This window comes from Aulonocara sp. 'chitande type north' Nkhata Bay, linkage group LG3, assembly GCF_057382095.1.
Source record: "Aulonocara sp. 'chitande type north' Nkhata Bay isolate Kocher_YH1m ecotype deep benthic linkage group LG3, A_spYH_male_GT1.1, whole genome shotgun sequence".
In the NCBI taxonomy this organism is placed as follows: Eukaryota; Metazoa; Chordata; class Actinopteri; order Cichliformes; family Cichlidae; genus Aulonocara; species Aulonocara sp. 'chitande type north' Nkhata Bay.
This window is the reverse complement of record NC_141346.1, coordinates 59,623,931-59,649,980: the sequence shown is the minus strand read 5'-3', so window position 1 is coordinate 59,649,980 and position 26,050 is coordinate 59,623,931. Positions and strand designations below refer to the sequence as shown.

Genomic DNA, 26,050 nt, shown 5'->3' with positions numbered 1-26,050 from the left:
GACTTTATATCTCTCTCTCTCTCTCTCTCTCTCTCTCTCTCTCTCTCTCTCTCTCCAATCCCATCCCATCCAATCCCCATCCCATCCCATCCCCATCCCATCGGGGGGGGGGGGGGGATCTCGCGACCCCAACCTCCTCCCTCCCTCCCTCCCTCCCTCGGCGGGGGACCCGCATCCCCCGAGCCCGCCATCCCATCCCATCCCATCCCCATCCCATCGGGGGTCTCGCGACCCCAACCTCCTCCCTCCCTCCCTCCCTCCCTCTGCGGGGGACCCGCATCCCCCGACCCCGCCATCCCATCCCATCCTATCCCATCCCATCCCCATCCCATCGGGGGGGATCTCGCGACCCCAACCTCCTCCCTCCCTCCGCGGGGGACCCGCATCCCCCGAGCCCGCCATCCCATCCCCATCCCCATCCCATCGGGGGGATCTCGCGACCCCAACCTCCTCCCTCCCTCCCTCCCTCCCTCCGTGGGGGACCCGCATCCCCCGACCCCGCCGCTCTCCCCCTGGCGGGTGCATCAGGGTTAACAGCGGCCTCCGTTGGCCGCGCGCCATAGAGCCTGCGCGAAAACGCTCTTATTTCAGCGAGGAGGATCGCGGTCGCAGACGGAAAGGTGGGGCTCGCGGGGGATACCTGGGGATACCTGGGGATACCCGGGGATACCCGGGTTATCTGGACCACGGACCTGCTTGGCGCTAGTGGGATTCGATCGTGGTTACTAGCATGTCAATCGCACTGATGTTGTGCGTTGTGTGCGACCATTTCTGTGCATCTCTCGATGCGGCGCTCGGTCGACAGAGACACTAACTTGTGTGACAGACAAAAAAAAACAAACGCATGGTAGAACGATATCTTTGCATCCACTGCTCTTTATTCCTCGTCATCATCACATTACATTCTATTGGAAGGTAGCAAATGGTACGAGACAGATAACGACACAGACAACGGTGCACTCTCGATTGACATAAGACATTACTCGACGTCCGCTGTCCCGTTCCACCGCCTTGGCGAAGTGCTTTGTTGGGGATAGCTGCGACTGTTCATTGATCGTGATGGTGGTTACTTGGTTGCGGTGGATCGAAAATCCATTCGTAGTGCTGGAATACGAGTCTCGCCGTGTTTGTTCTGCGCCGTGCCATTTCGTGGGCTACGTCGGGAGCGTAGCGGGCGCTGTTTGCAGCATTACAAGCGGCACATGTGCACGTCTTGTCGAACGGAGCCACGGCTTGAACCGCTGCATTTCTTTTGTATCTGTCCCAGTACTTCTCGGGTGAACCCTGCACTGGTTCGAGGCGCTCTGTTGTTCCCGGTGTCGATCGCACCTCCTGTACATGCTCTTCGAGCGTACCGTGGTCTGCTTGGGAGAGGCGAATCCTCTTCTTCTTCTTCTTCTTCTTCTTCTTCTTGTCGTTGCGATCGAACGACTCCATCGTGAGCCACGTATGTCGTCGTGCGGAACGGGGAAAAGGGGCTGGCTAGTAGTCAGACTTTGACGTTTGGTCTTCATTGTGTCAGTACATGAGTTTTCCTCTAAGGTCGTTCTCTTTCACTAAAAGACATCGAGCAGTTGAGCGTTGTTTGACCACGATTACTTTCGGATAGGTGGCCCCGATGATGGCTGTAGAACCAGCGCTCGGACGCGACAACTTAGGAACGGGCTGGATCGCTTACTGCGTACACCAGGTTCGCCATTGTCGATACCATCACCGTTGTGAATAGCGCTAGAAAAGCTGGGATACGTGTCGCGTTTTGTACCGCAGCCGTACGTCTACACGACACACGGTGCCAGTACAACAGCACGCATAGCACATATAATACAGGTCGGTGGCCGCCTGGGTTGTTCTTCGATGTTTCACCCCTACTGAGAACGGTATTATAACCTGGACAGATCCACAACTGCCATCAGACGCTTTGAGACGAAGGGTTGACAGCGGCCGTGTGTAACGGAGACACAGATACTGTCATGTCGCAGGTCTACAGCGTACGTTTGGTGCACCCAAGGACGGGGCTCCCGGACAGCGAGATACGCCGCGTGTGGTTCCTGTGCCGCCCTTGGGCTGAAGACATCATGAAAACACACATGTTATCTGCTAACACGTTGGACAGGATCAAATGCCCGGAAGAGTTGGCTGCGATGGCACCCCGTCACATAGCCCTCATGGACCTGGAAGACATGAGCGACATGTGCTTAGACGGCTTTCACATGGTGGACTTTTGGTTTCATTGTAAACTCGAGTCGTTCATGGCCGGATGGGCTCGTTGGTACGTGCACGTGGATCGGGTGACTGGTGTGGGATGGAGTATGACCCTGCTGCTAGATGGCGAGGGCAAAACGGTGGCGGACGCAGAGGTCCTCTCGAGGAAGCTATGGCTTGCTTACAAGACATACTTTAAATGGCAATGGGTTGTCAAGCAACCTGGGCGGCCGGGGGATACGCGTAAACCCGACATCATGTATGGGGAACACGAATACGAAAACCGACGGGATAAACTGCTGTGTGTCTCCATCGAGGGCGAGCGAGGCGACTTTGGGCGAGTGGTTGACGATCGGATGACCGTGATGCCGCGTATGGGCGAGGTTTATCGGACCGAACGACACGAAGGAGAGTGTCTTCTGTGGTGTCACACCAACGACGCTGATGACAAGCGAAAGGCGTCGACGATTAGGCTGTGGTACCCGCAAACAGTAGAAGAATCGACAGATTAGACCGCGGCTAGTGTGCCGGGCAGCCTATCGTCGTGTCACACTCTCTGCTTTACGCTTAATTGTATTGCTGTTGTGTTTTTTCATCGTATCCAATGCTGACTGTAATAAAAACCTGACCTGATGTGTGTCTTTTTCTGATCGCACCACAATGTTGATAGCAATATAACAAACGACCTGATGTTTTTGGAAGCCACGTAAAGGATTGCGGTGGACTGAGGGCTGTCACAAATGTTACTGTGTGCATTGTATCACCATTGCTGACCGTAATAAACTAAATGGAATGTTACATTCTGGTTGTTCTGCGTGTGATCCTCTGTGTTTGGTCTCTGTGTTCTCTCATACATCGGCTACAAATTCAAGCGCATTTTCTATGTCATCTGAACGTAAGCTCATTTTGGTACGGGGGCAGGTACAATAAGAGCTGACATTCGACCGGTACTGCTTATGTGTGGGTATGTATAGTTCACTGCTTCTGAGACTGTCAGGGCCGTTCCTCGCTTTCGCCGCCTGCGGTTACGTTCTGTATCAAATACAGACATCCAGAGACCTGCGATCGTGATGCCTTTGGCGATTCAATACCCACCGAAACCAAGGAGAGCGAAAGTGCTACATTGGACACCCGTGCGACGAGAAGGACGCGTCTGAGACGGCATCTTATCCCCGACCTGTGTAGGTGTCGAGCTGTGGGATGCTATATAAGCTGTATGGATGTGATTGCAAGACAGTGAAGCTAACTCTGTGACAGTGTCGGTGTATAACGCAGCAGCAGCAGCAGCAGCAGCAGCAGCAGAGCAAAGCCATGATGCCGCAAGTGCACAGCATACGTTTAACACACCCGAGGTTGGTGTTCCCCGACGGAGAAATGACAAAGCCTTGGACAGTGTATAACCCTTGGGCCGACGACATCCTGAAGATACACATGTTGTCTGGCAAGATGTTACAGAGGATCAAGTACCCGGAGGAATGGGGCGAAACGGCGCCCGATTGCGTAGACTTTATGGACCTAGAAGACCTGAGTGTGCTGTGCCTTGACGGATTTCACATGGTGCAGTTTTGGCTCGATTGCAAGCTCGAGGCTTTGCTGGTCGGATGGGCTCGTTGGTACGTGTACGTGGACAGAGTGGCCGAGGTGGGATCACGTATAACACTGCTGTTAGAAGACGACGGCAAGGCGGCGGCGGACGCGGAAGCGCTTGCTCGACAGCTGTGGCTTGCTTACAGGGATTACTTCGGATCGAGATGGGTCGTCGAGCAGCCTGGCTTGTGGGGTGACATGCGAAACCGCGAGACAGCGTACGACGACTGCGAATATGAAGCCGAGGAGGACAAGCTTGTGTGTGTCACAATCGAGGATGAACGCGGTGACTTTGGAAGGCTGGTCGACGAGCGGATGGCCGTCATGCCGCGTCTGGGAGAGGTCTTTCGGACGGAACCCAACGGCAGCGATTGTCTTCTGTGGTGCAAGACCAATGACACGGATGCGAGGCGAAAGGCCGCAACTCTTAGGCTGTGGTACCCCGAATAGTAGAACGGGGCAAAGTGTTCACTGTATTGTATTGTATCGGCTTGTTATCACACTGCTTGTAATAATAAACCTACATGAAATGTTACATGTTGTTGTTATGCGTGGGCCTCTCATTTCAGTCTAGTCCGTCCGCTTGCTCTTCTAACAGTGCAAACACTGACTTTTGCCATTGCGGTGAAACACGCACACCCCGCTTCTGCGTTTACCGTGCTGTGCTTGTATATAAAATCACACACATTGGACAACTGTAAGTGACAGACCTCTCAGTTACAGCGTTCGTTTCTTACAAAAGACCGACACACGTGGGGATGGCTAGGCCTTAGCTGGGTATATATGTGGTCGATGCAAAAAACACGACAGCCGGGGGGTGAGATTGTCGGTCGGACAGCGAGCTTTGTTGTGAGACGACCGAACCGTTGGCGAGTGTATTTGCCCGACCACTGGGAGAGTTGGACTCACTTGCATTTGCACACCGTACATACTTGAGGTAGTTCTTACGATGGACGAGTGGTATGTGTTTTTGTACTTTGTTACTCGTATGCTGACAGTGAATTCGGCAACTCATTCGCTGATCTACATTTATACAGCGCTGTCCGCAGACCTTGGATTGCCGGGTGTGCACAAGTTTACAGCAATAGGTCTAGTGGACGGTAAACCCTTTGACCGTTTTGACACTGACAACCCACGGAAAACCCCCACAACAAACTGGGCTCGAGAACGCTTAACTAGTGACTACTGGGCTAAGGGCACGCAGAGTCGACTCAGCAAGCAGCAATGGTTTGGCGTTAACCTAGATGTCGTGATGACTCTGACGGGACACTCTGCGTCCGATGGGGATCTACATGTTCTACAGTGGTTGCACGGATGTTACGGGAAAACGAACCCCTCCGAGGAGAGGCTGCGGTTTGTCAGTGGGGTGGATAAGTACGCTTACGATGGTGACGATTTAATGTCTTTTGATTATGTCACAGGAAGGTGGTCGGCTGAAACCGAAGTGGCGAAAACCATCGCGGACAAATGGAACGCTGTGACCCTATTGACAGAATACACCATCGGCTACTTGCACGGCGAGTGTATCGACTGGTTGACTAGGTTTGTTGAATACAGCAAACGGGGACCCAGAGAAAGGGCAACCGCCCCTGACGTGTACGTGTTTACGCTGAAGACAAACGGCACTACTCTCACATTGATTTGTCTGGCCTCTGGTTTCTCCACAAACACGGCTGCGATGAGGCTGATGAGAAACGGCCGAGTTCTCGACACTGAGGACGGACTTAAGGTGTTTGACACTCTCCCAAACGACGACGACACGTTTCAACGACGCATCGCTGTGGATATCTTACCATCTGACACGGGGAACTTCACCTGCCACGTGTCGGAGGAAGACACGGGGTGTCACATTGTCAAACACTGGCGAGCGGGGGATCGCCAAACTCTTCGCGCACTTGGCTGGCCGAACGCTGTTTTGCCGTGGGCCTTAATGTCAACAGTGTTGTGTTTGTGCACTGTAGCTTTGTGTCTGGTGGTGGTGTGTATCGTACGAAAACGGAGGACTGGACACATTGTAAACCAAACCGATCGTTGCCCACAACACCACGGGCTAGGAGATGAGACATCTGGAGTTTGATACATAGTGCCTCGTATGCGTGTATGTCTCAAGAAATGATCTATGTTTCAATAAAACCTCTACTGTTGTCTTTAGGTGTATGTGTGGCAGCAAGTGTCCCAGATTCAGTGTTCTATCAGTTATTCTGTTTGAGTGTGTTACGACACAACATTAAATAAACTTTGTTTTCAACTGAACACGGCTTGTTTCTTTTCTAACTTGTACATTAGCAGAGGAAAACGTAACGGTTGGGGGTCCTGAGGACCGAATGAATCTCGGATGGCTAACAACATCGGACGACATGTGTGTGTTTTACGGTGGTGTTGGTAACAGACACCATTGATTGTTACCGCACTTTATTTTCTAGAACATAGCGTAGACCGTAAACCATGACATCTGTGTATACAACACATTGTTTTCATAGGACTCTGCTTTATTTAGGGGATATTTCATGCTCTTTTCATGCAGTGTGTGTATATTTTTGTAAAAGCCACCACCGCGACAAGTCTATTTTACTTGTGATATAAAATTGTATATGTAACCTCAACATGCTGATGTATTCGTGAATAAACAAACGTACACTGTGATCTTGTACGGGGGTTTTCATTTGACATTTGGTGTATAAAGGAATCAAACCCAGCTCAGTGTATGATTGAGTTTTCAACGCAAATGAAACAGTGTAAAACACCACACAATAACAGTATGTCTCAGCTTTTATTTGTGCTGCACAGATGCCACATGGTTTACAACACAAGGACAGAAAACAGAGGCATTTGTCTAACATCAACATGTTGTAGATCCACACGGTTAAGAAAACCGATTCTCAGCACACTGTCTTCATAAGCAGCTCTGTCAAAAACAATCTTGTGTGTGATGGTAACCCAACTAATATAGGTAGCCTACCTAACTGAACATGGCCACAGAACAATTAAACTGAGAGTACCCAATCGCCCCACCGATCCCCATTAGCACGTAAGAGGACAAGTATGCTCCTGCTCCAAATAATCCCAGAGACGTAAGACCGAAGAATCTACACCATTCCCCTTGTCTTAATAATGTCTTCGTGCTCTTTTCGCATTTGGTCTTGCTCTTTCCTCTTCCGCTCCCTGTCTCTTTCGAGTTTCTTCTGCGCTGCCTTGTACATATCGTTGCTGTAGTGCTCACCTCCGTTGAATTCTACCATGTCCTCTATTTTACTCAACAGAGTATCCACTTGGGTTTGGTTTACTCTCTGAGTGTTGCTCAGCGTGTGGTACCTTCCGCCACACTGGTTTATCACTCTTTGTAGCTCTTTGCTTTCCTTCACGTAGTCTCTCACCGATTTACCCTTTAGCAAGTCACCGTGCAAGACCAATCAGTTAGTTGACAGCACACGACGACAATCACAAAGGGTAGCGCGACCGACGTGGGTGTTATACGGAAAGAAGTGTTGTGAGGCCTTGGACTGTGAGGAATGCAATGTGTGGTGTTTTTCACTTTCTCCTCTTGCGGGCAATGCGATCTCACCGACTGACGTACATCTGTCTCCGACTGAGAGTGAGAGTGTCCGACTGAGGCACATCGTTTCGACGCGATGGTTTTATATTGACACCCAACGCGTTCATAATATTACGATTGGCAATGTATTGGCAATATATTACATGCGACACGCTGTAAGCACTACGAGTGTATATGTCTCGAATAAACACAGACACTGTACGGGAACTGTTATGGTTTAAGGTTGTCTTTATTTTTACGAGAACATGAAAAATCATGTAAACTAGACAGTGGCATCACAAAAAAAAAAACATCATCGGCATCATTATCATTATCATTATCATCATTATCATTATCATCATTATCATTATCATCATTATCATAGTAAGAAGGAGTATTCCGGTTAGTCAGAGTCGTCGTATCCGCAGTCTGCGTCGCTGTCATCCACCACGGACAATTCCGCAGGTGCAGAACGTTCTGTCTCACCGTAGCTATCGAGGGCCGCGTTGCTAGCCGAAACGTGTGCAATCTTGCTACTCTTGTTACCGCCGGAGAGCGAGTTGGCGGGTTCTTCCTCTTCCCTGTCCTTTCTCTTCAAGGAATAGTCCGCCCGACGGTTGTCGTTTCGATCGGCCTCATCCCGTGCCTGTGTCGATGTCTGCGACGCAGGCGACGGGCTCGGCTTCTTGGCTGAAGCCGAGGGCAGCGAAACCAGACCGGTCACTTGGATGTTTTTCTTCTCAATAGCGCAGATCAAAGACTCAAAGTCCTCCGCTCTCAAATCCACCGCCAACATTCGTACCCGGTTGATGTCTATGCGAGGCACCGTGAAAGATACCTCCTTCGCGATGCTTTCCATCACTTCGTCCACTGTGCTTTGCGTGGGTCGCATCAAACACTGGAGTTCCAACGAGTCGTCTCGGTGATACAGCTGTGTCTTTATGCAAGTATTGCTAAACACGTTGACCAGGTAGTAGCCGCCCTTGTTGGAAAATTTACAAGCGGCGTAGCTCTTGGTGTTGTTGGTGAACAACCTCATGTTACACATCGCCATCAGAGGGGCATTCACCATACCCTTTTCGTTTTCGTACAACTGCGTCATGCTCATTCTACTATTGTCGCTGAGGAACACGACCCTGTTGTACGACATGTTCTTGTCTCTCATGATCTGTTCCACTTGCTGCCTGGTGTCCCCCAACATGTTCAGCGACGTGCGCAAGTATTCGGGCAGCCTGTAGTCTTTGGCGTCAAGCCACTCCAACGCGTTGAGATCGAGGCGTGTTCTGTTCGAGGAATTGCCGAACATGGGACCTGTCACCTTCAAGAGTTCGCCGAAAGGGGTTTTGAGCGTGTTGAGTGTTTCCTGGTCGTCGCTTTTAGGCAGCTTGAATTTACAGGACATGCTCAGCGCTGTGATGCTCCTGCATACGGTCATCATGTCGCCGGACTTGGTCCCGTAGATGCACCGCGCTATCTCCGCGCACAGAAAGCCAGTCACCATTATCATCGTCTGTCTGACGGTAAGCGCCAGCGTTAGCCCGCACATGGGCAAGGCGCCGTGCACCGCGGTGACCTTGTACTTGCTGTGTGGCGTCAGAGTCGTCTCCATGACCATATTGGCCTGGGGGGAATCCTTTGCGGGTTTCACATGTGCAACTTCGGTGAATTCCCCCGAGTTCAGCCTGTGATGATATCTAGCGTACATGTACACGTCTGTCACGGTGTCGGCGCGGCGAGGCACTGGTTTGTACGGCGAGGCCAACGTAGCACGAACACCTTTGTTGGCGGGGGGCGGTTGGAGACTGTACGCAGCGAACAGCATGTTACTCATCATGGTCTCTCCCGTTCCTAGGACTACGGAGGTGAATGTCCCGTAGGACCCATGGCCCTGGAGTCTCTTCTCTTCGGATCCGGTGAACACTCGGCCGAAATGAAGGACCGCTCCGCTGTCTTGCCCCGCAAACCCAACGCCCGTGACGCAAAGACAGCTCTTGGTGCGCGTACGCAGTTTGGACCACAGGTTTCTGCTCTGATGTCGTATGGCCTCGGATAACTTGGTCATGGAAAAGTTGACCGTGGCCATGACAGGTTCGTCGAACTCACTGTTGGCGTGACAAGGTAACATGTTACGCAAGGTGCCGATGACGCTCGACTGCATGTAGGCCATGACATTGTCGCACACCAGGCATTCTGCTATCTTGACGGCCTTCTCGCCGATTTGCCCCCCCATCAACTGCAAGGCCTCGGTTTTGATCATTGTAACCCTGTCGCCCATCTGAGGCGCCACGAACCACAGTTTCCTGTTGTCACGTTCTTGCAGCTTCCAGCCCTGCACGCGGTTCAGAATGCTGCGCTCCGTCCACTCCAGATCACCGGAAGTCGACACGTCCTCGCCCTTGTCGTTCAACACGTACCCCGTGAACAACCTGTAACAGGCAACTCTGGGTGCGCCCTCGGCGAGCGGTTTGCCGTCTGCCTTTTTCTTCGGCCTGCTGGATTGCTGCTGGTAGTAAGGGACGAACATGGGCTTCAACAGCGTAGCTGCGCACAGGGGGTGACAGAGGTTCGTCTCGAGAAACACAGACGATGCCACGCTCATAATAGTAGCCAGGTCGGTCTCAGGCATTTGGCTACTCACGAACACCACCATGAGCTGGATGAGATACAAGAATAGCATGTGTTCGGGTTCGTGTCCGGGAGTATGAGGTATCTCTTCGACGAGGTCGGTCTTGTTGAACAAAGACAGAAGGCCTCGCAGTAGAGCCAGAACGTTTTGTTTTGCTGTACTTTTAGTGAAAGAGGCAAACACGCGAGGGGGTTCGCCGGCGTCATTTTCACAGTCCTCCAGTCGTTGACCGCAAGGTAGACCCTCCGGGTCACAGGGAGGATCCCCTACGGTCTGGGCGTACACTTCAAGGACCCTCTCGCTGGTGAACAGTCGACACAGCCCGTGGAAGAGCGTGCTCTCCAGATCGTCGTTGACTTTGGGTATACTCTGCAAAGCTAAGAAGTGTCCCAGGTGTTCGGCGTGTATCTTCAACACTTCATCGGGGAACAGGACCGGCAGGTACAGATGGAAGACGACGGGAGAATCGAGGATCACCGGCGCAAAAGAACTGACCTTGCAAGGGTACCCGATCCCGTCGTCGTGTGGTCCGGTCGGTATGCAAAAGGGATCCTGCTGCAGGCGTACCTCGAGTGTCTCAGTTTGGCGTGCCATTATAAGCAAAAGGAGACAGGTCCCCCCTCTACGTTAAGATCCGAGCTTGTAAAATGTTTGTCCGCTAAATCTAACGTCCCTCTCGCGGACGAAGTCAAGACCGTTTGCCTGTCTTTGTGGCGTACTCTGTCGCGCAGCCTGGTCGAGTGTACGGGCGAGTCCTCCTTATCGGACGAATCCGCGGTGGTGCAACTGGCCGGGTACGAGGGTGTGCTACGCTTAGCGCTGCTCGCCGATTTCTACAGTTTTCAAAAGCAAGTGTTATATTTCGATCAGGAACGAGCCGAACACAAACTCGGGCTCGTGACAGTCGAGGCTTTAAAGTTTCTGGCCAGCCGGGGATGGTGCGGGACTCCGCCTCCCGGACTACATCGGCCGCCTCCGATCGAGCAGCCGGAACGGGCTGCGGGCAATACAGCCCCACGCGCAAACGCCACAAAGGGACACCGTGACGCGCAGGATATTAGCTTTCGTACAGCCGAGCCCGTTTACCGCGGGGCGGACTACCGAGACCGAAGAACCAACGAATTGCACGAGGACCGCGGCCACGAAGAAGCCAGCCTGATAAAATGGTCCAAGCTCGTGTACTCCGCGACGAGAAAGTCCTATCACACCAAGTTGATAAACGCCTTTCAGGTAGTTAAGACTCTGGGGCATCCGACGCTAACGTTAGCGTCCGAGTGGGAGCTGAGTTGTTATTACAAACTCGCGCTCGCGTACACGACGGACACCCCGTTGGAAACGGCAGCGGGCTGCATACCCAAGCTGCGCGAAAGCGTCGAGGCTTTTCACCTCGAGCGATTTCAACGGCTGAGGCAACTGCCCCCGGAATCGCAGATGCTCCTGTATGCCGTGTTAAACTGCCACATCAATTGGGTCGACCACAACCACAAGCAGATACTCCTCATCCCCGGAGCGCCCACGCCTTCCGTGCAGCCAAGAGTCGAAGGCGATCTCAGGTGTTCCAAGTGTCTGAAAAACCAAACGTTTCATTCCTCCGAAGTGAAAGGCAATCCCAGGAATATAGACGTCGAATACGACTTTGAGTGCATGTCGTTCGGGTCCTCGTGTTGCGCGGCTCCAATGTTCAATGTGCCGCTTAGCACCAGAGACGTCAACACGTGCACGTTCACCGAGATGAAACAAATGTACATAGCCTGCCCCAAATGTACGCAACCGATTTTTTCTGAAGTACTAGTGGATATCGAAACGCTGTACCCCCAGTGCGTAAGCTGCCAAACACTCGCTCGCGCGCCTAAGACATGGCCACAACGATGGAAACTAACCACGCCGTAATGAAAGCCGTCACAGGCATGCTGTACACCGAGCTTCTGGACGCAATAGGGAGACATTACCCAGACATGTTCGACGTGAGGGCCTGGGAAATGGATTGTACTCTGCAGGGCTTAGGTGCACAAAACAATTTGATGTTGTACCTAACCGTTGTAAACACCATGGGTGTCAAGGACGAGTTTATCAACGAACTGATGAAAGTAGCATCACAGCAACAAGAAGGATTAGGTTCCTCCGCTGGCACAGTGAGCACCATAGCGTGTGTAGATGACTACGACCTAGAATCCGATTCCACGTACATGATGAGTTTGGCCTGCAACACTACACGGAGCTGCGTATTTGATCTCGAACGCGAGGATGGTGAGGACGACGGAGACGACAGCAATGTCCCCGCGGTGTCTGATAATACAACACAGGAAGAATCCAAAGCGTCTGAGGCCCTGGATGTGTTAGATGTGACAAGCGAGCCATCTGTAAAAGACAAGGAGATGGACTCTCCCGGGCAGGAATGCCCAGACTCAGCCGAACGGGGCTTAGAGACTCTGACACCCGCATCTATCGCAGAGCAGGCTTCCGAACAGGGCTTAGAGACTCTGACACCCGCATGTATCATAAAGACTCTGACACCCGCATCTATCGCAGAGCAGGCTTCCGAACAGGGCTTAGAGACTCTGACACCCGCATGTATCATAAAGACTCTGACACCCGCATCTATCGCAGAGCAGGCTTCCGAACAGGGCTTAGAGACTCTGACACCCGCATGTATCATAAAGATCGTCAGTGAAGAAGGACCAAAGACTGTCATGGATGATGATGATGATCGATGATGATGATGATTATGATTATGATGATTATGATCGATGATGATTATGATCGATGATGATCACTGTCATGTGTTTGTTATAGACTGTGTGTGATCCCATTTGCAGGTATTATATCTCCCGTTGTTGGTGTTGCTTTTGTTTCACTGTACATACAATAAACTGTTTTTGTGTGATACCAAGCGCGTGTGATTATTGTACAACTTATGCTTTGTGTATCACGCACAACACGCCACGCTATTCCTTCACACATGGCATTGTCAGCGTTGTGTAGTTGCAACAAACATGGATCCGAGTCAAGTGGGCGACTGGAGCGGAGCGTATCATTTGACGGTGCGTTTGGCCCAACACACCTCTAACGTGCAACTCGTAGAATATTTTTGGTCGCACACGGTCAACATCGAGAAAGTGATACCAACAGCGGTTATTCTCACAGAGCCGGGTGAGGATGGTCTCTATCGTATCCCACTGACCAAGGCGCAGTCCAGAGTCGGCAACTGTCTAATTATTCGGGTCGCGTACGCAGAGAGCAGCAAACAGGACGATCGCGGTCTTGTTACGGCCAAACACCTCACCGGCATGTACACGAACTCTAAGGGCCACGAAGTAAGGACGGTGAGCATCCTAGCAAGAGCACCGTTCGCGTGGGTGAAACCGCACGTCCCGTCACACGTAATCGCAAATCCGTTTTTCGGGGACGCGATCGACGGTCATCGCCCGGAGTCGATCGTATCTAGGATATACTCCGCCGTGGATATGGAATTTCGGAACTTGCTATTTCACGTAACTGGCGAGGACAAAGACATGTGCATAGCAGGACTTGTCAGAGATACGCTGTCTAGGCTGGCGGCTCCTTTGGCGTTCAAAGTCGTGTACGAGCAAAGCAGACTGACCCTAGAGCACCTGCGCCGCGAAACGTCGCGAGGCGCCGACGGTGCTTCTTTCATCGAGCCCGACAGGGACCTGTGGGGCACATCCGTGTTGTGGACACTGTCTAGCGACACAACACCCGTGGCATGTACGACTGTTAACCAACACGACCTACGGCCCATGCGTGCAGCTAGACAGTCCGCTAAACGATCCGCTCTAGCTTGGGTGGAAGTGGAACTGACACGTACTGGTCTAGCTATATCGAAGCGCGTATCGCAAGCCGTCACCCGGGAGGTCATAGACGCTCCGTACTGGGCCGTGATACTCACGGCCTTGTGCTGCGGAGCGCTCGACGGTTGGTGCAGTGCGACGGAAAAACTGTTGGGTAGCCTTAAGGTCGACGCGAAACAGTACGGTCGCGTTAAAGAGCTCTGTCAACGGTGCGGGCACGACTACCGCGATATGCCAATAGCCTGCCCCGCAGAACCCAAGAGAGTTTTGGCCGTGACGCAGATTGACAAAGTGCTCTTTGGCGACCTGTGTACGTCTCTGTGCGCCAGAGTGTTTCCGACACGCTCGTCTTCCGAAAATGGACACGCGTGCGCGAGAACCCAAGGACCGGGACGATGCCTTAATCACAAGCGCCCCTACACCACGAGCCTCGAGGAGGAATGGGAAAACGAGCACCGCGGCCACCGAAGTGCAGCAGGAGAGAGAGGATCATCAACGACGCAAAAGCAAGTCGAATTCACGTCGGACCAAGAAGACAATCCAGACCTCCGCTGTGGACACGGCGGCGACACGTCAACAACACGCGGGCCACAGAACAGCGAGCGAGGCGAGTGCCACGGCCACGAGCAAACGTACCCGTGCGCGAAAAGACAGAAAAGACAGAACAAGCCGCCAAAGAACGAGCCCGACCCGGGCTGGTGGATGTGGCAAAAACGGCACCGAGACCACGCGCACGGACGAACAGGAGGCGTCCGTGCGCGAAAACACAGAGTCTGGGACCTGTACAGGGAAAGCTGGGAAGCCGCACAAGAGTCGAGTGAACAATCGACCTCAGTTCAGTGCTGGCGAAGATTCTCGTGTCGATCTGTTGGATATCATGTCAAGACTCTTCCATTTGGACACCCAGACGGACCCCTCGCCATCTGAGGAGACTGTCCGTGTCACACAAAAGCCTTCGCCGGCAAACACGATAACGGGTACGCTTAGGGGAATGACAGAGACTTTTGCCGAGTTGACCAGATGGTTAGAGTCATTCGAAACAACCGATGCTCGTGAGATTATAGGCTTCGATTTGGCCATGGAAATATGCGGTTGTTACGACATGACGATCCGCAGATTAGAGAGCTGTGTAACAACGGGCTTGTTCTCGGAGTGTAGGCACATGAAGAGTTTAGCTGATATACCGCTGGCGGACAACGTAATAGCTTGTTGCACAAGACTGTGTGCAGAAAATATAGCCGTCGAGACCACGGATTTGAACGCCATCACCGAGCATGTCCGTAAGAACGATGGCAATCTCAGTGAGAAATTGTTGTCAATCGTGCAACGATTGAAACCCGTCCCGTCGCAAAATATGCCCGACACCAGTGTTAAGTTGACAGAGCGCTTTCAAGCGCTGGTAGAGTTGGTAATCCAGCTCACGGCTGTCATCGTAAACACTGCCGACGAACTCACGCGTAAAACGGCGACATGCGAACAACTACGGGCCGAGAAAACAAATCTAGACAACGCGTTATCGGCAAAAGAGGAAGAGCGCCAGTCGCAAGCCGAAGCGCACAACCTGACCTCGGCTAGGCGAATCCGGGATCTGGCCGAGGAACTCGACGAACAGAAACGCACGATTCAGAAGCTGACGGCCACACACGAAAAGTACAAGCGTACGCGCGAAGACGATAGACGGAGGCTTGTGCAGGAATTAGAAAAAGCTAAAAAAGAGACCCATGACGCTAAAAAAGAGTTCATTTTATTCCAAGAAGACAGTGAGCAAGATAAAGCTTGTCACAAGGCGTCGATAGATGATCTCAGCCACAAGTTAGAGAAACTTGTAGTCGACAACAAACAGTCACTGCAGAAGAGCGAGAGTGAAATCCAAACCCTCTCTCAGGAACGCGAGTCACTGCAGGCCAGCCTGGTCGCTTTGACAAACCTGAACGGCACACTGCACAGAGAGCTAACAGAGAAAGACAAACACATTTCCAATCTCGAGAGTGCACTCGAGAGCGCAAAGGCCGAGGTTGACCACATGGAAGCTAAAGTAACTGAAATGAACACATTGGCGGCGTCGATCCGCGCGTTGTCTACCGCACTAGATGTGGACCTACGAGGCATGCAGCCAGATGGCATACTGCCTGTGATCCGCGACAAGACCGAGGCGTCGGCATTGCGGCTAGGAGATGTGCTGAAGCAAACTTGTGTCGCCCGCGAAGATGCAAGAGACAAAATCGCGCATGAGACACATGACACCGACATAGTGTTTGAGTTATATGAGAGTGTGGTAGCAGCAGCGATTCGGTCGCTTGGTACGGAACAAGCTCCCATGGATGTCAGCGAGAGTAGCAGGCCCCGACTGAAGCGTAAGAAGAAGAAGGCCTGTGTCACCGTAAAACACGACAAGCAAAGGAAACGTGAACCATCGCCCCAACCACTAAAGCTCAAGACCGAATCGACGAGTTATGACTTTACAAACGTTGGGTCTGATTTAAAGACCGAAACAACATTATCCGATCCCACTACGTGGAGCCTTTGTAAAGCTGAGAGAAAGAGTACAGGTTTCACACTGGAAAACTGTGGCCGACTCAAGAAAAAGTACATCGGTGTACCGAGTTGCATAGTACGAAAGGTGTTGCGTTCTTCGTATACTAGGGTCATACTTGTGAACTTGGGATCGGACTCGCCGCTATCGCGACTTTACGAGATGCTGACACCTGACGACCAACGCCGTGACACTCCCAGTCAAACCGCATCGTGTCATTGTGCACAATTCGCTTCCCTGGTAGAAACATACCAGGTCGGTGTGCTGGTATGCTGGTCTCCCTGTGGCATCTACGAACTATACGGTGTGGATTACATGAGCGAGGGTATGTATGTAATAGTGGTCGAAAGCAGCAACCCAGGCCTGGATCCAAGCCTCAATCTTGTGAAAAGTTATTATTACATTATGGCCGGAGGAAACAACATGGACAAATACACTTATAACCTAGTGGACATGGGGTCCCTGACTACAGACTTACCGGCGAACCGTCGCTTTATACATGACAGCAGCAAGGCGTGCGTGGTGGGACCGGTCAATGTGGCTATCGAGCGTCATGGCGAAAACACAGATGTTATGACGGTTACAACCTCTGATATCACGTTGGATTGATCTGAATGAAATGCACGCAGACAGTTTGTATGTACACATGGTTGGTTTATTGCTGAATAAAACATTACCTGAGTTGTGTCTACAATAAAAGTGTAAATCTCTATTGTGTTATTCGTGTCATTTTATTCCACGCTCAAAACACACAACACCGATAGCTTGGACAGCACGGTATTATTTAGCATGGGGGTGGGGGGTTAAGGGTCACGGTTGGTGAGGGGGTGTCTTTAAATTGAATCGTTTCAGGGTCGGTGGCTACAAGCTTGGTGTGGTACTACTACAAAGGTTGCAATCCAGCTCGGCTGTTACGCATCACAGACATACAAGGCGTTAGTGTTAACAAGGAAGAGTATGGACAAGCCGCTGCCGTTCGTCGACTATTTTCCAGACATATATCCCCAGCGTAGAAGCGTCGACATCGATCGCGAACCGACAGTAGTCGGAGTGCTACTGAAGTCGATATTTTATCACAAAGAGTCATTGCTGTGCAGGGGACTGGTGATTCGGTCACAATGCGAAACCGTGCCACTGTACACCACTGTCAATTTGGAAGTGACCGACATGGCACCCGTGGTGGGTTACGACCTGGAGATGGATGCGGATGACGGCGAAAATTGGAACGCTGTGAAAGCTACATGGTCCAGGCATTTTGCAGCAGAGCCGATTTTCATCAGCGTCTCGCACGAAGACATCAAGCGGACAGTGAACGCCGCTGTCTTTCCTTTGAAATCCGTGGCGCGGGCATCTGCGTACATGAAACTTGTACGAGGCGCGCTGACGTTTGGGGATTTCAGTCCCGACAAGGGCTACTACCTAGCCAGGGATGGCAACACGCCGGCGCTTTGCTCAGATGTAATGTTTGGAAGAATGTATTACATTCCGGTCGGCAAACTTAATCGCACCGTGTCCCCGAGAGATCTCGTCTACGACCACCGAGCTTCGGAGATCGAGGCTAGAGCGTTCGACGCCTCTCACGTGAATCATTTCTACAAAGCGGCGTGTCTGGACATCGAAACCGTGTTCGCCGGGGCTCACCGGGATCCTGCGGTCCGATCGAACTCGTTCGCGTACAGGTTCCCTTACTGCACAGAGGGTACGGTGGACGACATGACTACATGCCGCAATAGGATGGTGTCGAATCTGAAGGAACAGCAAAAACAGTTTCCCAAACACGTTAAACGCGTGTCAATCCCCAGCCTGCCTTCGGACATGCCGGGGCAACAGCACGAGATAACGTGCGTTTCCATTGTGGTCCTGAACTCACACATGCCCAAGGCGTACGGGGGTCACAGGAAAAAGTTACTGGTGGCATACAACAAAGAGAAAGCCGCGCTCTGTCCTCACCCCGAGCTCGACCTCGACATAGCCAAAACCGCCGGTATAGACGATGTGCGTCGCGTGGAGTTTCACGCTTGCGGAGGGGAACTAGCGCTGTTGGAGAGAACGATATCAATATTACGAACCCACCGCATCGAACTGTTGTACGTGTACAACGCCGAGTTCGACATACGCGTGCTGAACCAACGCGTGCACTTCTACGCGGACCCCTGTTACCTGAAAACGCTAGAGCCGACCGCTAGACAGCGATGTGAGAAACTGAAACGAATGTGGACAGGCCTGTTTGTCACGAGAGCTCTCAGCGCAGACGCTGAGCCCGTGTTTCAGTTTGAAAACGTGCGGTTTCTGGACATGTACAGGGAGATGTTGAAAAACGTGGGTTCCGTGCTTTCCAGCGGCACGTTGACCGAATACAAGCTGAGACAGATAGCGACGCACGTGGAAACGTTCAACAAAGACAAAGCCAAACTGGGCCACTTCAAAATGAACAGCTGTGGCATGAACGTGATCGACCTGTACAGAATGGCCGGCACGAGGGATATCAAGTACGCGTGTACCAGCATGAAACTCAACGACGTCGCACCGTACGTCGTCGCCAAAGTCAGAGAGATACACAAGAAACCCGCCAAAGACCCGAGAAAACTGTACAAGGTGGCAGACGTGAGCTACGACAAAATGGACGAGATGATAAGCACGGGCGGCAAAAGCCTGTTCGCGGTGCTCGTGTACAACTTGGTCGATTCGCAGTTGTGCTGTAGACTGGCCAAGGTGCTCAAACCGGTGTCCGCTCTGTTCCATCGATGCAGGACTACGCTCAACATAGACGTCGTAGTTCACGGCAGAGGGGACATGTTTAGCGGTTTCGTACAGAGTATCCACTCGGTGCAAATGCCACAACTGAAGTTCACGCTCGACACTCTCAGAGCGAAAGCGGGGCCGGTCGGCGGCGAACACCAAGCGAGACTGAGATGGGACCCCAAATCGCAAGTGCCCGACGGAGACTGCGAGACCTGGAAAGGAGGCGCCGTGTGCGAACCTCTCACCGGCCTGCATTACTCGGGTCCGGGTATGGGATTGGAGTTGTCCTTTGACTTTGCGGGCATGTACCCTTCCATCATGTGCGCGCTCAACATATCGCCCGAAACGACCATACCGTGGCCCCCGGTCGATTTCCCTCACGATCTGTCGGGTTGGATTTGCTACAGCTGGGAAGCCGAAGGGCACGAGTACGCGTCTCTGATTCTCAAGTACGACGAGCGCACCGGCTCGTACATCAGGGCGCCTGGGGTGTTCGCCTCGTCGGTGGAGTATTACCTGAACCAACGCTCGGCGTTCAAAGCGAAACTTAAGGACCCCGCGGTCGGCGATGCAGAGCGAATATACTTCAAGTTGCAAGAGGGAGAGTGCAAGGTTATGGCCAATTCCTTTTACGGAACCGCTCCGTACCCCTGCGGGCCTCTGATATCGGGCCACGGAAGGCAACAGATCGCGGTCGTAAACAACTGCGTGTCGGAGTTCTACCGTCACAAATGCCCCGTGGTGTACGGCGACACGGATAGCGTGATGGTAGCGGTGGGTTACGGACCCGGGGACTCGGTCGAGATCGACGTGCCGGACGCCGTGCGCGACAGAGAAATGAACTCTCAGCAACAGAAGGCCTCGCTTCGACAGTTTGCCTACAAGGCCCAGGAAGCCATACGTTCGAAGCTGAAGCGAGTCGGAGAGCAAGTGCCCGATTTCCTGCAGTACGTACACGTGGCGCTGGTGGAAGATGTTTTGAAGCGAATGTACGTCATCGGCCGCGACAACAAGCACGAAAAGCTCCACCGCGACCCGCAGGGTAATCTCACCGACGAAGGTTACCCCGTGTATCTCGCAAGAGTCCCCGGTGCAGGCGCTCGCGTTCCTGTCACCGAGGCGTTTGTGAAAGACAGACGGGTGAAACTAGAATACGAAAACAGTTGCTCCATATATTGTCACGTTGCAAAGAAGACATATCTGGCCTTGACGCACACGGTGGACTGTTTGGGTGAGCAACTCTCCTCTATCTCGGTTAAGGTGAGGGGACTGGCCGCCTTCAAAAGCATGCGATCCCCCTGCGACTCTGCCGTCACGGATACGTTCATATCGTGCGTGATGAAAGGGGACTGCGTCAAATTGGAAACCGATCGAGTGTCGTGTTTTTCAACCGCACCGTGGCATCGGCTTCGAGCCGGAGACGTGATACTGTACGTGAAAGAGGAGCCTACGTTTGACGACGAGTCGAGCAGATGGGCCGAACTCAGTCAGGCCTCGTCGTTTCTGACGCCACACAGAGTCGTATCTGTCGACACGCTCCAGTTGACGGGGGGTCAGAGTGCGGTCTTGGTCAAGCTGGAGAACGCGCAGCTCGAGGACGCGAGACGCAGCGTGTACCGTTTGAGTTTGTACAAGGACGGGGTTTACTGCATGAATCACATGTTTTCCAGAAAGGAAAGTATCCTGAGAGACCTGCTTGCTGCTAGGGCGTCCGAAATGATCGCATCTAAAATGGGCTTAGGGTTGTTCCCCTGGAGCACCCTGATCAAATGCGCTAAAAACAAACACTTTAGCCAACACACGCTGGCTCGCCTGAAAGTCGGCAACTCCAACGTCAAAACGACGTACGTTGAGCTCACTAGGACCTGGCTGCAGCGCATCACCGGCCTCGCTGTGAAACCGGTAGAATGCTACGAGTTCCACAAGTGCAACCCGTGCGAAGCCACGTTTTACAGATACCCGGTGGCTTTGCGGGCCACGTCGGGCTGTTTGACAGTCATGTTTGGCGGTTCCCTGTTGTGCGAAAGCGCCGCCGGTGCCGCAGAGTCTTCTCTACGAGATGACGACGACAACGACACTCAAACGGGTTCCCCGTCTCCGCGCACGGATCCAGGGTCTAGCGCCGACAGTTGCTTGATCGACCATCCCTACCAGCTGGGTAACAAATGCTACGCCGACTCAAAAGTCATGCTGGCCCATTCGGCCGATCGATCTTTGGTGAATCGGGCGGCGAAACTGATTGCGCACTGCATAATAGACTTTTGTCTACCTAGACACATGTACAGCGACAACTCGGAAAAGCAGGTGGCGGAAGACTGCAAGACCCGGTTGCTTCTGTCGATTTGCTGTATCAAGGACCGCCTGAAAAGGGCCAACGCTGCCTTCAACTGTATCATGAACACCTGCCCCGAGCACATGATACCGGCGTGCGGAGAGCACGAACTGGACAGGATCATGTTAAACCGGCAGCACGTGAGCCGGCTTCGGGGTGAAAAACTGACGGCGTGCGTGAACGTCGTGGTCGGCGACATGACGCTCCGTCCGGCGGCCGTGTACGGCGACTTGTGCCGCAAGCTGGGAGAGTCGTTGTCCACGTTGATGAGACAAGGTGCGATTTCGACTACGCGCACGCAAACCCACGCCGGTGAGAAGATATCGATATCGCTACCCGTTGCCATGCTACGCGAAGCGGGGATCGCGTCTGAGACAGGAGAACTGCACGTGTCGAGGAACGAGTTACACGAAAGACCCCTGGTCGACCTAGCGGGTCTTCTCTACCAAACCACGCTCATGCTGCAGATACTGAATCCCGGTGCATTCACGCGGTCCACTGACACACTATGCCCATCGAACACTCTCTGCATCATGCCGTACTCCATGGCAGACGAGACGGCCATGGCGATGTGGATCGACGAATTCAAAAAGACACAGTGGCTCACTGTGAAAACCCTCGACTGGAGCGACAGACGACCGGGTGTGCCGTTTGAGACCAAACAGGTCTCGTACCACTGTACGGGCTGTAAAAATTTCTACAGGGACCTGTTGGCCAACGACGTGCCCGTGCATGCGGTCTTTGCTCACGTGTACGGTCCGGACAAGACGCGTAAGATCGGGCGCTGTGTGAACGAAAAGCCTTGGCTTCTGACGCAGAAGCGCGACACGCCGTGATCGATCGGAGCCACGGTGGACTCAAGTGCACCACGTCAGCATAGCCGATTGTATTATATATACAGTATCGCCGCCACGCGCGGTCACATTATACCTCGGGGGCCAGCGAGACCTTAAAGACATCGGCGTCATGGCGTTCAGCCACACCGACTACGTTTTCTCCCACACTATGAAGAACCGCACCGATGCCAACCAGCCGGCCGTCTTCACCGTCGATCTGGCGGACCTGATTCAGCTCGGCGGTCACAGTGCTCTGTTCACGATCGACTCGATGACCGTTACGGCATACAGTCAAGGGGATTGGAAGAAGGTGCCTGTGAAATTTGCAGTGTTAAACGGAAACAAGACAAGGGTCATCACGTACGATCCCAACAGGCATTCGTCTAAGTGGCTCGTAGACCTCGGTGCGCAAGAAGCCTCCGGCGTAAACAAGGACCACTCCGACGGTCGGCGTTGCGTCAAGATAGCCGGGACCGACCGCGAACCGTTCAGTCGTGCGCTATCTGTCTACGATGATGAGAATAAACAGGCCGCTCTAAACGTATTACGATTCATGATGTCGGAGAGTCTTTGGGTCGCGGATAAAGCCCGGGGGGCTTTAGACATCTTAATGGCCTCAGCTGCTAACGAGTTCAACGTGCATTGTGACTTATGTGGTCGCCGAAGCGTAGTGTACACTCAAAACGACTCGGGATCGTCGTTTGCATTTCCGGAGTGCGAAGACACATACGTTTGCATGCCCTCGGCTCGAAATGTGCAGGATCGCACGTATCGAGCTTTGTGCGACATCATGACCCTGATCCGATGCGCTTGCGCCGACAATCTGAGCATTCTGACGGAGCTAACTAGATCGGACTGCGGACTGCCTGACGGTCCGTTCTCGACTGACTTTCCACCTAGGGACCGCTACCAAGGAAGAATTGTGATTCCGCATTCGCTCATGAAATACTTGACGGCTCTGTACGAAGCCATGAGCGACTACGCGGACAGTTTCGCGATAGTGGACAGCGTGACGCCTAACGTCAAGGTGCTACTGGAGAGCCCCTGTGCGAACATCGGCCTGGTGTCCGGATCTATCGGCGTTACGACGATATACGGCTCCACCGTTCGCGAAGTGTACAACGGACTGTTGACACAGCACCAGTCGGCCGACGTGACAGAAGACGAAGCTCAACATTACGGTCTAGTCGACGGTGCCCCGCTCATTCCCCAGCTCATTCCCCAGCTCATTCCCCAGGTGTTGTTGAGACGAGCGCCCTTGACGTTCGACATGCGTGGTGACATGGACCTGCACACGTGGAAGACTTTCTTTTACAGACGACCCTCTGCATTGTATCGTCAGTGAAACCGAGGACTTACTTTGGTGTTGTTTATGTTGAACGAATCACACACACAGTTTACACATTATTATTATTATGTTCACATATGTTTATTGTCACATGAGAGCGGTTGTGTAGTAGGTTTTATATATCAAATAAAACAAATACACATGTCAATGAACAGTGTGGTCTCTCTTTCTCTTTCTTTAGTTCTTTCGTTGTAACGCATTGCTTTATTTTGTCACTGTCAGTCTAGAAACAGCTCGGTCTCGCTCACAAACGATACGTGTTGATATCTCTGCACGTAAGACATAAGGGAGTCCATGGCCCGAAAAAACATGCTGGGCCCATCGTTGGTTAGCACATAACCCAGGTGTTGACTAAATGTCACAAACCATGTTCTCTCCGCCGTAACTATGTCAAATAGGTAGCCGGGTATGTTCCTGCTTAGGTTATACACAACAGCCCCGGCTCGCGGATCGGTTTGCCGTAGGTTGCCTACGATGCAGTCTGGCGTAACACAATCTGTCTCTTCTCCATACGCCAGCCGAAACCATATCGGCGAATCCGTTAGGCTCCTCATGTCTTCGATCATCCTTGTCAGGGAGACGGGTCGATACGGAAGGTCCTCCAGCCAACAGTCGGAGGTCTCGCGGCACGGCGCCCCGAACAACCTGACCGGCAACTTACGGTCAGCTCGGCTGCGTGTAGTCGACACCGGCGACAAGGGTCGGGCGTCGTTGAGGCCGTTAGGTCGTGCCAGTATAACGGGGCGGGTTACGGTCGAGACAATGCGATGCACGCACGTTATGAGAGATGAAAATGTCTCATTAGGGACTGTGTCACATTGAAATCTGCAACCGGAGAGAACGACGTTATGGGTGACCATGGCAGGGAATGCTCGTACGGTCACAGAGCACACAATCCCCGGGTCGCTCGATAGCGCAGCCGTGATAGCGATGTCGCCGTCCGCACCGAAATCCATGCAGGATGCGACAGTGGACACACAGACATCGCCCCACCAGCCCTCGTCGGCGTATGTTAGGAAGGCATGCCACGTTTCAGCGAGCAATGTCCACGGTCTCACAGTCCTGTTGCGCTGTGGGTCGAGCCGCTCGTCACCGTCGACGGGCAAGTATTTGTTGTAGTCCGCCTGCGCCTGTTCGTGGTAGGCTGAGCTCTCGCCGAGGGCTTCGTCGTCAAACTCGAGGGACGGGCGTGCCTGGCAGCGGTCCGTCTGTCCGTGGTAGTCCGGGATACCGATGGGGGCTTCCTCCTCCTCGACAAACTCGAGGACAATTTGTTCGCGACACACCACGTCCTCCGCTTGTTCTCGGTGTGCACAGCCGGGCTCCTTTTCGCCGCTGCAGCACACAACAGGTGAACCTGGTTGCTCCGGTGAACCTGGTTGCTCCGGTAGTTGTGACACGTCCACGTAAATGGTCGGGCGTACGCCGCGATCGCACCTATCGCAAACGGCACCGCATGTCGACTTTGTGCATAACACCGGTTCGTAGTGACAGCCGTCGTTATTGAGATAAATAGCCCCCTTCCACATTCCCTTGTGGCAAGTTCTTAGCCACCGACCTTGGTAATAGGTATATATTCTCGTAGATAACATGGCTGCCAATGCTTCTATCTCAACCTCGGTAGCCCACACGCCGACGCGATCCATGCCGCTCTCTTGGACATACTCGGCGTTTGTCAGTCGCATGTCTGACACGAGCGCCGCTCTAATCGTCTCGTGGTTTTCTTCGGTGCCCGAAAGAACTTGACTGATGGCCCGAAAGAAACAATTGCCGTCGCTTGTTACGGCCATACGTTTGCAGGGTTGGCCAAGGGGTAGTATGTCGATGGCCTGTGGTACCGTGGCATTCTTCACGTTAGTGATCCAAAGCTTCTTATTGCACATAAACTGCTTAGCAAATGGATGGAGGGGATGGAAAACAAACGGATCTGCAGCTGTAACGCTGACAACTTCACATTCGTCCTCCGACGGATCTGCAGCTGTAACGCTGACAACTTCACATTCGTCCTCCGCGCTACTTGTAGCACCCGCACCTTCGTAATCGTCCATCGTGCTACATGTAGTAACACCCACGACTTCGCAATCGGCGTCCATGGTGATTCCTATGCACGGCATGTGGTTCTTCCAATGTTAATGCTGATAGTAAATACACTGGATTATACTGAGTGGCCTCGACCAGGTTTGTCACAGTAATACAGACGTCGTGTCATTGGCCTGTGTGATATGTAAAATAAAGAGACGTTTGACAACTGTACAAACACTGTGTATCATTCCTTTTTTATTTCTTGCAAGCATTACAACGTGTACATCACAACACATCACATTCAGTGCTTTGACACAACGGCAGATATGAAATCGGAAACCGAGTCTCCAGTGGATCTCCCGGCGCTAGCTTGCGCGACACTGGCGTAACCGGCCTGTTGCTTCGCGGTCACCAGAGAATGATCCCCAACGACCGCGGACTGTGCGGCTTGGCTAGTGTTTTCAGCTTCCATGGCGACAGT

At 52.7% G+C, this 26,050-nt stretch overlaps 1 protein-coding gene and 1 long non-coding RNA gene across 2 annotated transcripts in view; one reads left to right on the top strand and one right to left on the bottom strand.

Moving 5' to 3' along the window:
* LOC147336347 (uncharacterized) overlaps positions 1–26,050 on the bottom strand; it is a 397,968-nt gene that overhangs the window by 182,463 nt on the left and 189,455 nt on the right. The gene's annotated exons all lie outside the window — the stretch shown is intronic.
* On the top strand, positions 4,709–6,160 carry LOC147336363 (H-2 class I histocompatibility antigen, L-D alpha chain-like). Its single transcript, XM_086287072.1, has 2 exons — positions 4,709–5,178; positions 5,266–6,160. The coding sequence occupies exons 1-2, from the start codon at positions 4,739–4,741 to the stop codon at positions 5,864–5,866; spliced, it is 1,041 nt and encodes a 346-aa protein (XP_086143198.1). The 5' UTR covers positions 4,709–4,738; the 3' UTR covers positions 5,867–6,160.